Below are 18182 nucleotides of genomic sequence, written 5' to 3'. Positions count from 1 at the left end.
CAGGGAGTTCTCAGACGGCCTCCATAGCCATGACAGGACAGGCAGAGAGTTCATAGACGGCCTCCATAGCCGTGACAGGACAGGCAGAGAGTTCATAGACAGCCTCCATAGCCGTGACAGGACAGGCAGAGGGATCACAGGTGGCACGGCAGACCACCACGGCAGACCAGAGTGATCAGGAACCCATGGCAGGGACTGAGGCCTAGGGAAAACTGAAACATAGGAGACAGACAGTGCATTTACAGTCTCAGGGCCCGAGGCAGGGAACACAAGAAGTTTATCAATAGTCCCCCCGGTGACCATTGAACGGGCAGACAGCTCATAAACAGACTCACAGACTGAATAAGCAATGGTTCCTTCGACCGCGACATGACAGGCTGAAAGTGTATTGCTTGGCGCCACCACCATACAAGGAGCTGAAGCGAGCGCCACTGCCTCGGGAGGTTCTGCAGCCTCAGCCGCCACCTCTGGAGACACCATAGAGGACGCCGCCACCTCAGGAGGTTCTGTGGTGGTGTATGCAGCCCAAACACACCAAAAAGCGATCCCCATCATAGGAAGCGCTTCAGACAGGGGAATCAGTTCCAGAACAGGAGGGTTAGAGTGAGTGGGTTTGGGGATACCAGCTGCGCGTGCAGACACCAGTGGTGCATCCCTCAAACTGGATACCAGACTGGGATACCGAAGGGCTGACCTTAATAATCTGGGTGCAACAGACAGGACGTGACAAGACTCTGGAAGATCAGTTGTGAAGTGACATGACTTTGGAAGATCAGCTGTGATGTGACGTGACTCTGGATGATCAGCTGTGACGTGACGTGACTCTGGATGAATAGTTGTGACTTGACTAGACTCATGAAGATCAGCTGTGACTTGACTTGACTCATGACAATAAACTGTGACTTGACTTGCCTCATGAAGATCAGCTGTGCCTAGACTTGACTCAGGAAGATCAGCTGTGACTTGACTTGCCTCATGACGATCAACTGTGACTTGACTTGCCTCATGCAGATCAGCTGTGCCTAGACTTGACTCAGGTGCGACAAGGCTACTAGGGCATACAGGATATACATTTAAAGTCTCTGGGGTAGTGACAAGGCTAATGTAGCAAACAAAAGGTTCATTCATGGCCCCCATGGCCGTGACGGGGTTACCTGGGCATATAGCAAGTTCATTTGCAACAGGACAGTCATGAAGTTCGCAGACAGAGTCCTTGGCTGTGACAGACAGGGCTGAGAGTTCATGGGCAGCCTCTCCGGCTGGATTGGGACAGGACAATAGCTCATAGTTTACCTGCATGACGGGTTTAAAACAAGACGAGAGTTCCGAGATGGCCTCCTTAGCCGGTTCAGAGCAGGAGAAAAGTTCATAAGCGGCCTCTGTAGTGGATACCACTGACACCTCTGGAGGTTCTGCAGCAGATGCCGCCACCTCTGGAGGTTCTACAGTAGTAACATCAGGAAACAGGTAGAGTTCATTAACATTCTCCTTAGCTGGACAGGTACAGCGTTCATCAACGGTTCCTTTGACCGCGACATGACAGGCTGAAGGTGCATTGCTGGGCGCCACCACCGCGCAAGGAGCTGAAGCGAGCACCGCCATCTCGGGAGGTTCTGCAGCATGGGCCGCCACCTCTGGAGAAGCTGCAGCGGGCGCCATCACCTCGGGGAACACGGCAGCGTGCGCCACTACCTCGGGAGGATCTGCAGCATCAGCCGCCACCTCAGGAGACCGCACAGTGGCTGCCGCCATTTCTACATTTTCAGTGGTGGTGTATGCAGCCCAAATACACCATAAAGCGATCCCCATTGTGGGAAGCGTTACAGACAGCGGAAATAGTTCAGACACTGGAGGGCTTGATAGCGCTGGTTTAGGGATGCCAGCTGCACGTGCCGATGCCAGCGGTGGGTCCTCCACGCTGGAAGCCAGTCTGGGATACCAAAGGGCTGACCTTGATAATCTGGGTGCAAAGGACAGGACGAGACAAGACTCTGGAAGATCAGCTGTGAAGTGACATGACTCTGGAAGATCAGCTGTGATGTGACGTGACTCTGGACAAATAGCTGAGACGTGACGTGACTCTGGCAGATCAGCTGAGACTTGACTTGACTCATGACAATCAACTGTGACTTGACATGCCTCATGAAGATCAGCTGTGACTAGACTAGACTTGACTCATGAAGATCAGCTGTGACTTGACTTGATTCATGAAGATCAGCTGTGACATAACGGGGCGCTGTTGTGTCCGCCATTTTACGATCAGGCTCCACTGTCGCCACCATTTTGTGAGTGTGCTCTAGTGCGGCCACCATTACACAAGCGGACTCGGTGTCATGTTTCTCCGCAACACCCACCGTGAACACGGAGTCGACACACAGCAGAGCAAAATCCAAAAAATAGCTTAGAGAAGAACGGGGGCCCTCACGGGTTAATCGTGACTTTAAAGGTTAATTTACTCCATCACAAAAAAAGTCTTATCAGTACACAATCTGGCAGATCAGAATAACACACAATGTCCAGATACTCTTTAATATAGCCTTCAAGCGGGCGTGTGCCCTGCTTTAAGGCTAATAAAAGTTTTGCAGTGTCCATACCTGGCCAATGTCCACATGAAAAGCTGCTGGATCCTTGTGAGGCCGAGTATTCTGTTACGGGGCGACAGAGACGTGAGACGTGCGGATCCATCTGCAAAGCTTTTATTTAAATGCCTGGTCATAAAAACAGGCAAGGTTCTGACAATGGCAAACAGGTATATTGAGGGCAAGACAAAAGAGGAATCCAAAACAAGCAATAATCCAATCGAGGTGCAAACACAGTCCGAATCAGCAAGGCAAAGGGTAAATCCAAGACAGGCTATAAACTTCAGGGCAGGCAGAAATCAGACAGGACGAGATAACAGGCTAGGATAGAGACATGGAAAACAGACTATGAACCAGGCTAGACTCATGAACTTGGAATGGCTCTGTAAAGTAGCTATCCCTAGGTGAGCGATAAATGCTAAACAATACTCGGCCCTGAATGGTGGTGTGAGACTGATTTATATAGTGTGTGTTATTGGTAGCAGCTGTGTGTGATTGGTTTCAGGTGAGCTTGTGATAGTGCAATGGAGTATGGGAAATGTAGTCCAGGGTGATGTGTAACAGTCTGTGTGGTGTGAGAGTCAATATCATGGGAGGGCGACCTCTGGTGGCAAGTGGATGGAAGTTCATGGACCGGATTCGTGACAGTAGGGTAGCCAAGGGCATTTTAATGAGCCAATTCAGGTGATCACACTGCTGTATAGTCTCAGTAAATTATGCTAGATTGTGTGTGTGGGTAGCTGGGCAATTCTTATCTAAGTATTGTGTTACCAAAAAAGTGTTATTGTATATCAAAAAATAAATATGAGTAAGTATCATATCTGCCTAACACACTGTATAGTAGATATACCTTCTTTTCTGTATTTACGGGCATGGCATAAACACAAGAATAAAACATTAGCTTTACAGAATTTGCAAGAATGTGGTTTTGAACATTGATTTTCATGTACTTGCTCAATAATGGATAATGCGTCTTTCCGTGTCCTTTACTAATATATGCACTCTTGGTAAATGTGAACAAATAGTCTTTGGAAAAATGTCTTTGCTGTTTATCTTATTGGTTTTTCATTCAAAATACACTTTTTAAAAAAATTGAAATAAAATAATTGAAGGGAGAAAAAAAAATACAAAATACATATTCTTTAAATATATGTGTGCCACAATTATTGGCCACCAAAACCCACATATGTTTCTTCTACTTCTACTTCTAATTTGTAATTTTTTCTAAAAAAAAAAGCTGTGTTTTGGTCACGCAATAAATAGCAATGGTTCCAATGAAAGTCCCAGTAATTTTTGGCAAACTGCTAGTGCTTTTGTTGTAATGCAACCCTCTCAAACAAGTTTATGGTTATGTAGGTGGTGTCTGATTGAAGTGATGGAGAATTTTTTCATGGATCAATCACTTTTAAATGAGCATTTCAACCGTTATCTTACAGAATAGCCATTTCCTTATTTGTGTGGCTCAACATCTTCTGTTACTCATTGCTGTATTCTGGGGTCTTTCCCATGAGAATAGGAATTTGCCCTTTATATCACCTCATATGTAAAACCCAGTGCCACTTAAGTGATTTACTGACTCAAGTAAACTTTAAAAGGTACTATATGAAGAGGAATTTACTTCAGTTAGATTTTATTCATAAGAATTTTTAGAGGTGCCAGTAATTGTGACACACTTTTTGAAGAAAATATATTTCTATTGAATATGTTTATTTATCACATTTTTTATTTTTTATTACTTCAATTAAAGGTTGTAACATTTTTTCACAGTATGTTATGTTCACAATTACCAAGCGTGCCAATTTTAGTGGGTTGCACTTAATACCAAAAGCATGTAGCAGTTGTAGTAGTGTGTGATCAGAAAATGCAGACAATGCTCTGTGCTCTGTCCTGCAGCCACAGATGGGCGTTACCGGGGTTTGAGAGATGTGTTAAAAACACTGTTACGGGAGGAAGGAGCCCATGCTCTCTACAAAGGCTTGAGCGCAGTCATGTTACGAGCATTTCCTGCTAATGCGGTGAGAAAACATACTCATGCTACCAATACATTTTTCAGTATCAGCACTTCATTTGCCTATTGTCATGAAAACATTTATTACAGAGTTCTAGTAAAGTTGTATAAAATGGTTTGGTGAGCCTTTTAGGATTTTATGGATTTTTGACTAAATATATCTCAGTTGGTCACAGCGGTTGATAAAAACAGTAACAAAATCTGCCATATAAATATGCCATATAAAAGTATTTATATATTCTGCCTTCACGTGCTTTCAGAAATGTCCTACCTCCCACTTCTAAAGTCATAATTAAGAGTTTGTCGCTTTCAGGGTTTTTTTTTGTTGAAAAGATTAGGAATCATGGAGATCATTTCAGTTTATGCCCCAGTGTCTTGCATGTGGGACAGTTACTGTATTTACAATAGTCAAGTCAAGTCACCTTTATTTGACTCATAAATTCTTATGAACTGACAATAGACTACTCTAGAGCTCCATTTGCCTTTTTTTTAGCTATTGAATGGTTATATCATATAATAGCTATATCATATTTTTTTTAAATAATTTTTTATGTTGATTTGTTACTTTCTTTTCAATTGATAAATTAATTGTATATCTGCTCTTTTACCATAGGTTTGCCCACACTATCAGAAAAATTACAGCTGAATCAGTGAAAAATGTTCACGGGATATTTATAAGGGCTGGTACTAGAGCTGTGGATTTAGCACGTTAATTTGGAGCAGTTAATAATGCATGAACATGATGCAGGACTATGAATGACTGCATGGTGTAGCCTATGAAAATGCAGTTATATGCCCCTAAAATTCAAGAAATGAGGGCAAAAAATGCTCTGTTTGTGTTTTTGTATTTTGTATTTATATGATAGGATATAGTTTAGTAATATCACACAAGCAAATGTGCTATTATTTATTTCTTTTTAAAGCTACTTTTTGTAATGTCTATTCAATGCTTTTCTCATTTAACACAATAATGACTTTAATCTTTTGGGGGGTAATTTCTTAGCCAAAACTGCTGAATGATAAATTAGAATAATTAAAATAATCGGCACATCATGTAATTAATTAGATTAAAAAAATTAATCGCTTGACAGCCCAAGCTGAATTAGTAGAATTAAAGGCTCCATGAGTTAGATCTGATCATCTGGTCACCAAGTCTCTTTGAGCACAAACATATGGACATGTAGCAACATAAAACAGACTTTTATTAATATCATATTCTGATTAATTCTCAAACTTCCTGCAGTTAAGGTAAATCATGCTGCTTTGAGGCCCCTGTCAGTCTCTTGACTGGCCTTTTGCAGATCTTAGCTCTACAGAGCAGCATGTAAAAACACATTTACATTTAGATACACTCATATACTCAGAACATTTGTAAGATTTGTAATCCAATTCAAACACATTTTGCAAACCTTTAGTCAACACTGGCAAACCATATTTTGGCTGTGTACTTGCAGAACGATGCAGACACACCACTGTAGAACAACAGACGCAAAAACTAACAGTGCGTAGAGGCTCCAGTGTAGGTCTGATGGGCCCCATAAACTGCTAGTTAGAGAACTTGTTATACGATAACCAGGGTAGGAAAAACAAGGTACCCTGTTCTGTTTCAGCTTATTCTTATTCCGTCACCTACAGGTGAAATACTGACAATTCTAAATTGTTTACAAACATTTTCTTACAACTCTGCATTTTGTAATAGGCCAGTGATACATTTTCCATTCTACATGTGATATTCAACGTATTCTGAATGTTAAAATGAGTGTTAATATGTTTTGAAATTTTTATTTTTATTATTACTCTCTCTGTTTGTCCTGCTTGCAGGCTTGCTTTCTAGGCTTTGAGGTTGCACTAAAGTGCTTAAACTACATTGCTCCAGACTGGTGATTTCACAGTTACGACTGATACGACTGATATTTGAATACCATTTTTTTTTCTATGTAGCATTGTTTTACAGCCCTTTTTGGTGTCATTTTAGACATTTTTCATTTGCATGTCTTCAGTAAGGGGCAGAAAGACTTAGATTTGTATGTTTTCTTTTTTCTTTACCATTTAATTTAGAACAGATGACAGAATTCTGTGCCTTATCCAAAGAAAGTTTACAGTAACGTATGTTACTTTTGAATGATGCTCTCTTACATATGTCTCTCTTATTTGTTATCTTATGCTAATTATTTTCAATTGAATAATTGTAAAATTATAAAATCAAATATAAAAATTAATAATATGTAATTTTTAATTTCTGGATGTTTGAAATGTATTGGTTTTGCATTAAAACCATGTCTTTAAAATAGTTTTGAATGCATTAGTGGAACTGTCATGAAAAGGTAGAACAAAGATGTTCCTGTGGCTCAGTGGTAGAGCATTGTGTTAGCAGCGCAAAAGGTTGTGGGTTCAATTCCCATTGAACACACATACTGGTAAAAAATGTATAGCCTAAATGCACTGTAAGTCGCTTTGGATAAAAGCGTCTGCATAGATTATTATTAAATTAGAAAGAAAATCATGCATTAACTCTCATGTGAGATTATTTTCTACTTCTGTGTATAAAAATAATTATAGTAATTGTAGACCAATTACTATGTGTGCAAATCACAATCTTTGTATCGTACTGTATATATAGCTGGTTACCTTTACAACATGTCACTTGCATCTCTATGTAAGCTGTATGATGATAAATGTATTAAAAAGGAAAAATTGTAATATCACTCAGATGTAAGTATTAAGACTCTTTATTCTTGTGGGTGCTGTCAGACTCTGTTTCGTGTCTGTGTGTGTTTTCTTCCCCCACGTGCTCCAGGTTATGTTCATGTCCTTATTTGGTCTTCCTGTTCCTGTCCTGATTGTGTTTCCAGGTGTTCCCCTTTTAGTTCTATTGTTCCCAGGTGTGTCCCATTAGCTCCCTTATTATTTAAGCCGTGTGTGTTTCCATTCTTCCTCGTCCGGTATTGTGAATGTCTGTTTATGTCTATCTCATATGCTACGTGTGTTTTCCTGGTTATAATGAACTGTATTGATGTACTCCTGTTCTTCTCGTTCCGCGCTCCAACACAGTAGCACCGTGACAGAATACCGGACCAAAACAGTGAGCGATGGCTCTTCTCCCCGTGGTTTTTTCCCCGTTTTAGAAAGTGTTTTTGTTTTCCCGTTTGTTTCTCCCCGCATCATGGAAATGCTCGATTCATCGCCATAGCCCGTAAGGATCTCCCCTTCGTCGAGTATGCCTGGGAGTTTTAGACGGCTTTAGATGACGCCACGCTCAACTCTCTGTTCAGGATCGGGGCCAATTGCTATCGCCCCGTGGACCTCCCAGACACCACAGGACTGAGCTGGAGGGAAGGTATCCTCCGGTGTCTGGAGAGCGTCCAGCCCAGATCCAGAACCAGCCCGCCGGCCGCGGCTCTCTCCAGCCCGCTGGCCGTTCCTCAGTTCCGCCCTATTCACCCATAATCAGAAAAGGAGGAAGAGGAGAAATGGCTGGCCCTCTTCCTCGCCTGAGTGCGCCCAGCCCCAGAGCTCGCTCCAGTGTCGGCTCCAGCCCCCGAATCCAGCCCAAAGAGGGCTCCTGTCCCCGAGTTTAGCCCACGGAGGGCTCCTGTCCCCGAGTTTAGCCCAGTGAGGGCTCCTGTCCCCGAGTTTAGCCCAGTGAGGGTTCCAGTCCCCGAGTCTAGTCCAGTGAGGGCTCCAGTCCCCGAGTTTAGCCCAGAGAAGGCTCCAGTCCCCGAGTGTAGCACAGAAAGGGCTCCAGTTCCCATGTCGAGCCCAAGGAGGGCTCCAGTCCCCAAGTCAAGCCCAGGGAGGGCCATTGTTCCCAAACTAGGCCTACAGAGAGCATCTAATGACAATATTCTCCCCAAGGATTTTTTTTGGGTGGGTGAGGGGTAGTATGGGTCTGTCCGTAGTGGCCGGGCCGAGTGGCGAGGCCAAGGCCACGGAGGCCATCCCTGTTCCGCCGTGGCTCCCTGAGCTCCCTGTGCCGCCATGGCACCTCCCTGTTCCGCCATGGCCTCCTGAACTGCCTGCTCCGCCATGGCATCCTAGTCTGCCTGCTCCACCATGGCTCCCCGAGCTCCCTGTTCCGCCATGGCACCCTGAACTGCCTGCTCCGCCGTGGCACCCTGAACTGCCTGCTCCGCCATGGCACCCCGAGCTCCCTGCTCCGCCGTGGCCCCTGAGCTCCCTGTGCTGCCATGCCCCCCTGGACTGCCTGATCCACCCTGGAGGTATTCCCCATGTCCCAGTCCTGCACCAACCTCCAGGGCGCCCTCCCCCCCTCCCTGGTGGAATTGTTACGGCGCGGGACACGCCTTCTAGGAGGGGGGAGTAATGTCAGCCTCTGTTCCGTGTCTCTGTATGTTTTCTTCCCCCACGTGCTCCAGGTTATGTTTATGTACTTATTTGGTCTTTCTGTTCCTGTCCTGATTGTGTTTCCAGGTGTCCCCCTTTTAGTTCTATTGTTCCCAGGTGTGTCCCATTAGCTCCAATATTTAAGCCGTGTGTGTTTCCATTCTTCCTCGTCCGGTATTGTGAATGTCTGTTTATGTCTACCTCATCTGCTACGTGTGTTTTCTTGGTTATAATTAAAATCTGCTGGGTTGATGTACTCCTGTTCTCCTCGTTTCTCACTCCAACACAGTAGCACCGTGACCGGTGCGATGCGTCAAGCTTTACATACCTGGAGTTCTGAATCAAAAACAATGGCTCTGTAATATTAACAGTGAAATAAATAATGGTGGAGACCTAATACTCTCTTCAATTTCAACTTGTTCTTAGGGAAAATGTAGTTTTAAAGTAGTATTATTAAATAGTATTATAACCCCTTTGGTATGGTCTAGATGGGGGAACATTTACAAATAGCAACAGATTTAAGCATCATTGTAATAGATCATTTACAATAAGGAGTTAAATAACGGAATAAAGAGTTGAACAAGGAAAATTAATAATAGAACATTTAGAATGAGGAGTTAAATAATGGAATAAAGAGGTGAACAAGGAAAATTAATAATAGAACATTTAGAATGAGGAGTTAAATAATGGAATAAAGAGGTGAACAAGGAAAATTAATAATAGAACATTTAGAATGAGGAGTTAAATAATGGAATAAAGAGGTGAACAAGGAAAATTAATAATAGCACATTTAGAATAAGGAGTTGAATAAGGAAAATTAATAATAGCACATTTAGAATAAGGAATTGGTTTGCCAGTGGATGTTAAACAATCTTTTTTCCCCCCCGATGCTACTTTTGTTACTGCAAACCCTGAAAGTATAATGTGAGTGAGTTTATATGGTGACAGCTGTCCCTTAAGGCTCATTCTGTAGCGAGGACATACAGTCTGAGCTGAAAACTGTGTGAAACTTATTAGGAGACAACTTATGTATATTTGTAAAAAAAAAAAAAAAAAAGTATTAAACTAATCTTTAGAAATGTTACTATTTAAGTCTTTAAAAAATAAGGGCCACCCTAATACACACATTAGTTTTTATGTTTTATGGGGACATTTCATTGGCGTAATAGTTTTTCTACTGTCCAAACTGTATTATCTATCCACTTACCCAAACCCTACACCTAAACCTCACACAAAACACTCTGCATTTGTAGATTTTCAAAAAAGATCATTGTGTATGATTTATAAGCTTGTTTCCTCACGGGGACCAAAAATGTCCCTACATGGTCAAAATTTACTGCTACTATTCTTGTAAGGACATTTGGTACCCATAACATAGGGAATACCAAGCACACACACACACACACACACACACACACACTCCCTTACGAAAATTAACCATGGCTTTACTACAATTTTTATTTATTTTTTTATTTAAAAGTAATTATGTGTAAGCTAAAATGTGTAGCCTCAATCTCTCTTTCTTGGGGTTGAAAGAGTTAATTTTGGTAGTAGAAGAGAAGATACAATCATTACCAGACTTCGCATTGGTCTGTAGTCTGTGTGGATTAGCAGAAACAGTAGATCATGTTCTATTACATTGTTCTGCTTATGATAATGAAAGGGCAATACTGTTGGAAGAAAAGAGGATAGAAAATATTACACTTAAAACTCTGTTGAATAATGGCTTGAATCATTATAAAACATATAATGCTTTAATGACATACTTAAAAAAAGTAGATCTGTTTAACAGGATTTAGAAGGTGTTTTTTTGTTTTGTTTTTTTAATGATTGATTTAGTCATTCCTATTCCATCAATGGTCCAGACTCCAGCCCAGTAGGTGGCGGGAATGCACCTATCGTTTGTTTGTCAACTGCCATAAAACTCCAAAAGAAGAAGAAGAACTAATGACCAGTTTGGCAGATATATTGGGATGACCATGGAACGGGTAGACCTTTTGCCTTCAGTCTGAAGAAACAATCAATCATTTGTTTTGGGACTGTGCTTATTCTAAAGTGTTCTGGGTTGACTTTTCCAGTTTTGTTAAAAAATATTTATATCCAAACTTTTGTATAACGCCAAAAATTGTGTTTTTTGGTTACTCTTTGAATTTAGACCCTTCTCACTGTAAATTTATTATTAATCTATTGCTATATCTTGCTAAATTTTACATTCATAAGTGTAAATTTTCAAAGAAAACTCCCTACTTTTTTATTTTCAGGAAAGATTTTGATGTGTATGTAAACTCTTTAAGAAACTCTAATAATCTTCTATTGCATGTAAGACTCTTTCATGGTGTAAATCTTAGTATGCTTTGGAGTATTGTTTGTAACCCTTATTGTCTTTTGTTCTTACTTGTCTTTGTAATTGTATTTGTTGTTCTTCTATTGCGTAATAAAAAAAACAAACAGTTGATGCTGGGAGAAAGGAGAGTAGGAATCGAAGGGAAGGAAATATCATTACACACCTTAGAATTGGGCATACTGGACTTAATAGTATGTTATATAGAATTGGTAAGCACCCAACTGGGGAATGTATACACTGTAATCAACAAGAAACAGTTGAACATGTACTACTTCAATGTGTAAAATACAACAATGAGAGATGTCGCCTTACTAAGTCAATGAAGAAAGTTAAACACCATGACTTTTCCTTGTCAGGTTTATTGGGGAAATCAGCTAACAATATATATGATGATATTATTAAGTTTATAAAAGAATGTGAATTAAGTAAGAGAATATAAATAATATGTTTATTGTTCTTTATTAAGAAGAATGTTTTAGTAGCGTGGTGGAGTAGACTCATTTAGACCAATATAATCATTAGGTTTTAGCCAGGTTTCAGTCAAGCAGAGTACATGAAAACGATTATCTGTGATCATTTCATTTACAATAACTGCTTTGGGTGTTTGATTCTCATCTGTAATCTTGATCCACACTCCAGTCCAGTCGGTGGCGGTAATGCACCTATAAGATGGTTTGCCAGCCGCCAATAAAACACCAAAGAAGAAGAAGCACTAATGACGACTACAAAACTACAGCTCCCATGATCGCTCGCGGTGGTATAGTACTTCCGGTGCAGCTGCATTTCTGCGGCCATCGGCTGACGGCACGGAAGGTGGGAGGGTTACATTTTCTTGATTATACTTTTTACAATGAAACAAATTCACATTACAATTTAACGTTGCCGTTACAGAAAAGCGGCGAACAATTAACTACACCCATTAGTCAATTCAGTCATGTACAATTACCCTGTTTACATAAGTTTACGTTTAAAATGAGGAAGTTTCTTATTGTTTGACTAAAGCAGATTTTATGTCATGTTTGTTTTTTCGCAGTGTTTTGTGTTTTCACACATCACGCTATTTCTCAAAGTTGTGTAATTTGTGTTAACAGCTGCCACACTGCTCCTCTGTTTTTATTTGGACATAAAGCTCTTGCTTATGCTAAACAGAGCTATCCCAAAAGTATTAGATGCTAACGTTATATCTAATTCATCCGGAGCAAATATATACTCAGCAGCTGAACTGTAGATCTGCCAGTAGATATGTCTGTTCTTAACCGATGAAAACCAGTGTATTCTCTATCTCTTCGCTGTAATATCTCATCAGTGCGGGTGAATGCTGTGGCTATGCCCTTGGAGGTCACGTGGCCCTTCCCACAATGCCCCCGCCTGGGCTGGAGAATATCCAGCAGAGTGGTCATGGGCATAGTGGGCTCATACAGCTACCTTTGGACCAGTGAGTCTGATGTCTCTCCACATGAATTGTGCTATAATAACCTCTACAAATACAACTCAATATAAACACTATAAACACTTTAAAAGAGACAGGCATGTAGATGTTTGTGAAAGATATTTTCCCAGTTTTGGAGGGATGACCATTTTTAAATCATACCCTATTTATTGCATCGAAATTTGTTAATACTTTACTATGGGGTGGATAATTTTATCAGTTGCTTATTATTCATGCAACAATACATATAACTGTTATAGTTTTCATTAATAATCATTGCTGTATAGATGATACATTTGTCTAGTGCTCTTATGAATGTTTGTGAAAATGTAACTACTATACTGAACGACTTGGCATAGACTTCTTCATGGCTAATGTTTGTGTATTTCATTTCATTCTGTAACCTACTTGTTCTACAGATCTGTGTACTAGTGTTAAAAGCCACTGTTTTTGACAGCGTTTATAACGTTTCTGACAGATAATACAATTATATTTTTTGCGTTTCCCTTACTGAATGTGCTATTCTGTCAGAAATAACCTGTCCGTGGGCTTTTTTGATTACTGTCAGTTTAAGTGCCGGCGATGCAGTGTTGCCAGATATTGCTATTAAAACAAATAGAAATAAACTGAAATTATTTCAGATGTTTTGCAAATAAGATAAAGATATCGCTGACCCTAAACGGCAACTTCCCACGTTATTAACTTTCTAAAGTGTCAAATTAAGTGGAAAAGACAAGTCCAAAAACGCTTATAATTACTTTATATATTACTTTATATTATAACAACATAGGATCTGGCAACACAGAGGCTTGTTCACTCCGCCAGCGTCTCGCAGCGATTATTTTCATACCACAGATGCTAAGCATTCTTGCAAACTGTCTAAACTGAACTATACATACATTCATATGAGGAGTTTTAAACAGCAAATTAAATAATTCAGAGGACAAACTTTATTTTTGAACATGAAAAATGTACTATTTTAGTCAATATAGCTATATAGCTATATACACCTATAGCTGGCTATGGGCCTGTTTCTCCATATCCAGATTTTGAATAATGTGTACTATAAATTCTGAAAGATGTTAACTAACCTAATTTATCTGGTTCTGCAGATTATTTTAACTCTTTGGTGGTGCACAACCAGGATGTTTTGATGGACCTGGTTGATGAGCGTCCTCAGGACACGCCTCTTATCACAGTGTGCAATCACCAGTCTTGTATGGATGATCCACACATCTGGGGTAGGCAGAGCCTCAGATACCTGGTTTTGAGTTATAAAATCATGGCTTTAACAACAAAAAAAAAATGCACATTTAATATAACTGAGGCAACACATTTTAGAGTAGATTTGGCAGTAGAAAATGTAAATGCATTTAAAGTGTTTGTGCACATTCTGATAACAGGAGTCCTGAAGCTCCGGCATCTGTGGAGCTTTAACAGGATGAGATGGTGAGTGAATAAAAGCAGAATCTGGAGACTCGTGTAAAAGTGTTTCGTCACTTTATATCGTATCCTATTTGTTGTCTGTGTGTGCTCAGGACACCTGCTGCCTCTGACATCTGTTTCACAAGAGAACTGCACTCCAGCTTCTTCAGCAGAGGGAAATGTGTGCCTGTTGTTAGAGGTGAACTCATCTAATGCCACGCTTTTTTTCCTCAGCGTGTTTTATTTTCCACAGTTAAAAAAAAAAGAAAAAAGACTAAATTAAACAAAATCAAACTTTGTAAAGTAGTTGGTTTTTTTTGTACACAAAAAGTAAAGCACAAATGGACTGTCATTATATAAAAAAATGTACTTAAAATAATTTGCCTGCCATTGGAGACAGGTACCTGTGTTTAAAAGGTATGTGGGATAAGTTTGGTAATTATGGCTTGAAAGAGATGGTAAAGATTAAGTTTAAGCTTAAACTCATCAGTGCTGCAGAAAACATTTGAAATGCACAGTGATAGAAAAAGAGGAATTTATCTGGCTGCAGCTGACTGTTAGATGTTATAATCATGAACACATGCTAAAAATAACAGTTGTCAGTGCTTTTTTTTAAAATCTAATTTATATATTAACCAAGTATGAAAAACATATGAGGAGACACTGGAGTTGATAAGGTTTTTTTAAATATTTTTTTTAAAGGTACATTTCATTGAATGCATTAAACTGTCCTATGTTTTAGGAGATGGAGTATATCAGAAAGGAATGGATTTCCTCTTGGAAAGGCTGAATCAAGGGGAGTGGGTGCACTTATTTCCAGAGGGTACAGACAGCAGAGGACACTCATATTTTTAACCTCGACAGTTGTTTGTGGTACAAGTTAAAGGAAATATGGTACATTTCTCGTCTCAGGTAAAGTTAACATGACTGGAGAGTTCATGAGGATAAAATGGGGTAAGATTTATGCTCCAATAATAGCAAATAGTTTGCTTTACCCTGATTTGTTTGGTTGTTAATCCTTCTATTCCTTGACAGGAATCGGGCGTTTGATTGCAGAGTGCTCTCTTCACCCAATCATTTTACCCATGTGGCATGTAGGTAAGCTAGGCACGTGCACATTCAAATGACATAAGCTGTTACCGTAGCACATAACTTCATGAATTCATATTTGAGCGCATGTTTATGTACCATATTTTTTCAGGTATGAATAATGTTTTACCGAATCAAACACCATACATCCCTCGAGTAGGACAGGTCAATACATATTTTGCTTGTGTGATGTGTCATACCTGATATTTGTCAATGACACACTTACAGAACAGTTTTGACTCTGAGTGTACTTTTCTTTTGTGCAGCGAGTAACTGTTGTAGTTGGAAAGCCGTTCACAGTCAGACATCTGGTAAATGCCCTGAGAGCTGACAACACAAGTCCGGTAGGTGGTAGAGTGTTTAAAAAGATAATAATAATAATAGTAGTAATAGTAGTAGTAGTCTTACAGTACAGAGTACGACATTATTTTTCTCTACAGATGGAAATGCGGAAAACACTGACAGACTTTATTCAAGGGGAGTTTCTCAGTTTGAAAGCCCAGGCGGAGGCGCTTCATCACAGGATACGGAAACACTCGTGACCCATGGAGGGACATATTACAGGATAAAGGGCTATTCAGGACATTACCCATTAGCTAACCCGGGCCTTACAACTCAGCGTAGACACTGAGGAGAAACAATCATATAAATGACTGCACCCAAAGAGGTTTACTGCATCCTTTTAAGTAAAATTATATCCATGGGTGTCCGTTCGTTTATGTGTGGACAGTCAGACATGGGCTAAAGGAAAACATCTTTTGTTTTTGTACACCTCTATAGAGAAAGTAAATGATGTCTTCAGGAGACATGTTGTGTGCATATCAGTGTCTGGAAATGCCTTGTAGACTGTGAAGCACGATATGTTGCATTCTTACAAAGTCATTTTTTTTATTTGAATTGTACAGAATACTTCACCCATCAAAAATAGCATTAGCATTTAGAACGATGAAGTAACTCTTTTACATCATAGCATGTCAGCGAGTCACTCTTTTTTTCTTTGTATGGAGTTTCCTAAACATCTGAACATGTTAAATTTGTATGCGCAGTTGTCATAGCTGGATCAGTGATTATCGTGACAAGAAGTCAAATTCTTGATTTAAAGTGGGACTGCTGAAGCATTTAGTAATTTTTTTTAATTACAGATTGAGACATTTTAAATGGAAGATACTTGCTGTTAGATTTTTTATTTGATACAGTATTTGACTGTAAATATTCTGTAAATACAGAATAATTAATACAGAAATACTGTAAATACAGAATTATTTCAGAATAGGCATTTGTGCCTATTGCGGAATATAATTATTCCCGTTTGCCATGTCAATTGATGAAACAGACAGAATACTTTAATATCTGATGTACTCTAAACAAAATAATAAACATGATGGAAAGATCGTTGACCATGTTTATGAAATACATTTTAGAGGTAGATAAACATTTGATCTGTTCAAAATAAAAATCCTTAAAGTGTTGCTAAACTGTTTTTTATTAAACAAAATTGATATTATCCGTTAGAAGGCATTTTCATACAACAACTTCTAAATTTTAAACAATGAAAATGGATGTCGTAGTGGACATATTAAAGATTTAAATGAAAGATCTCTCTCTTGTGTGAGCTATAAGGCACAAACAGAAAACATGACAAACAGTTGTTTGAATCTGATAAAAATTAATTTGAATCTTCCAATCACTGTATTTAAAGTAGTATTTATTGCAAATACAGTTGAAGTCAAAAGTGTACATACACCTTGCAGAATCTGCAAAATGTCAATTATTTTACCAAAATAAGAGGGATCATGCAAAATGCTATGGCGTTATTTTAATGACAAATGTCGAGAGCGCATTATTGTAGCGCGAAAGCACATTAATATAATGCTCGAGCGCGAATCTCTTAGCTCGCGCGCGGATTTCCTTTGCTCTCGCACAAAACTTAAAACGTGTCTCTCTCACTCAAACTGTGTCCTGTGCACTCACTTAAAACGTGTCTCTGCTTTCGCTCAAACTGTGTCCTGTGCTCTCACAAATCTCTCTATGCTCATGGGATAGATATTAATTCTTTTCGCACCTGAATTAAACGTTGTCAAAAGTTATCATTATGCACTTTTAAAAAGTAGTCTCAAATTTGTGCAGGGCCTTTCCTTGATTTTTTATTGTTGTATATTTGTTTTAACATAAACTGGTTATTGTAGCTACTTTGTTTTACTATATCTCTTTTATCCTTGTATTTTGATCTTTTCTGCGAATGCACATATGCATCTCTTTGTAAAGTAGGCTACTTTGTATACACTGTTTTAAAAGGTGCTATATAAATAAAGCTTAAACCAATCAGACCTCCACAACTGACCGATGAAAATACGTGAAATCTAATTGGCTGAGTGAACTGAACCTGGAATTCGTTTGACAATCAACGATGGATCTTTAATTTCTTTCCAGTTTAATAATATTTAGCAATGTTAATGAAATGTAGCCTATAGAAATGGCCAGGAATTGGGTGCTTGGATGATTTGTACATATAACCTCTGTCCAACTGGCACATCACAGTAGAGTCAGCTGTCTTAACCGCGGCTTGTGTACTGCATCATTACTGTGTCTGTTCCCCTTTCCGGCTTGAATTGATGGTAAAACTAATGACATTATTTACTGTCTTTACATTTATTTTGAAAGCTGAAGCTCGCGATTATGGTAAGGGGCGTTACATTTCCGACGAGTGCTTGCGGTGTTCGGCCAATCACAATGCACTGGGTCAGCTGGCTAATCAGAGCAGACTGCGCTTGTCGGAAGGAGGGACTTTGTAGAAAACGAAGCGTTTGAGAGAGGCGGGGCATATAGGATCTACAATAGGACCTGTTTTTTTTTAACATTAAAGCATGTCAACATATTCTGTTACACCAAATACACAAAATAATGATCTTTAAAAAAGCATCATATGACCCCTTTAAGTGCGCGCACTCTCTCCGGACCAGAGCA

The 18182-nt window shown here is 39.6% G+C and overlaps 2 protein-coding genes across 3 annotated transcripts in view; both read left to right on the top strand.

Annotated features, from left to right (window-relative positions):
- LOC107704225 (mitochondrial carnitine/acylcarnitine carrier protein) overlaps window positions 1–6586 on the top strand; it is a 14474-nt gene extending 7888 nt beyond the window's left edge. The window contains exons 8-9 of the mRNA XM_016507113.1: window positions 4473–4594; window positions 6409–6586. Of these exons, the coding sequence (XP_016362599.1) occupies window positions 4473–4594; window positions 6409–6471 (185 nt within the window). The 3' untranslated portion in view covers window positions 6472–6586. The remainder of the gene's footprint in view (window positions 1–4472; window positions 4595–6408) is intronic.
- A 5447-nt stretch (window positions 6587–12033) lies between these two features.
- On the top strand, window positions 12034–16969 carry LOC107704224 (tafazzin-like). 2 transcript variants are annotated; one of them, XM_016507111.1, is made up of 11 exons: window positions 12034–12088; window positions 12582–12710; window positions 13817–13945; window positions 14108–14153; window positions 14243–14328; window positions 14872–14952; window positions 15042–15083; window positions 15165–15227; window positions 15331–15383; window positions 15485–15562; window positions 15659–16969. In XM_016507111.1, exons 2-11 carry the CDS (start codon window positions 12602–12604, stop codon window positions 15758–15760), a joined length of 789 nt encoding a protein of 262 aa, XP_016362597.1. In that variant the 5' UTR covers window positions 12034–12088; window positions 12582–12601; the 3' UTR covers window positions 15761–16969. The 2 variants fall into 2 exon arrangements, with proteins under 2 accessions (XP_016362597.1, XP_016362598.1); XM_016507112.1 differs by lacking the exon at window positions 15331–15383 and having other exon boundaries at window positions 15165–15223.
- Window positions 16970–18182: the final 1213 nt, after the last annotated feature.

This window comes from Sinocyclocheilus anshuiensis, unplaced genomic scaffold (assembly GCF_001515605.1).
Source record: "Sinocyclocheilus anshuiensis isolate Anshui unplaced genomic scaffold, SAMN03320099.WGS_v1.1 scaffold1878, whole genome shotgun sequence".
Lineage (NCBI taxonomy): Eukaryota > Metazoa > Chordata > Actinopteri > Cypriniformes > Cyprinidae > Sinocyclocheilus > Sinocyclocheilus anshuiensis.
The sequence above is the reverse complement of the archived record's forward strand: the minus strand, read 5'-3'. Positions and strand labels throughout refer to the sequence as shown.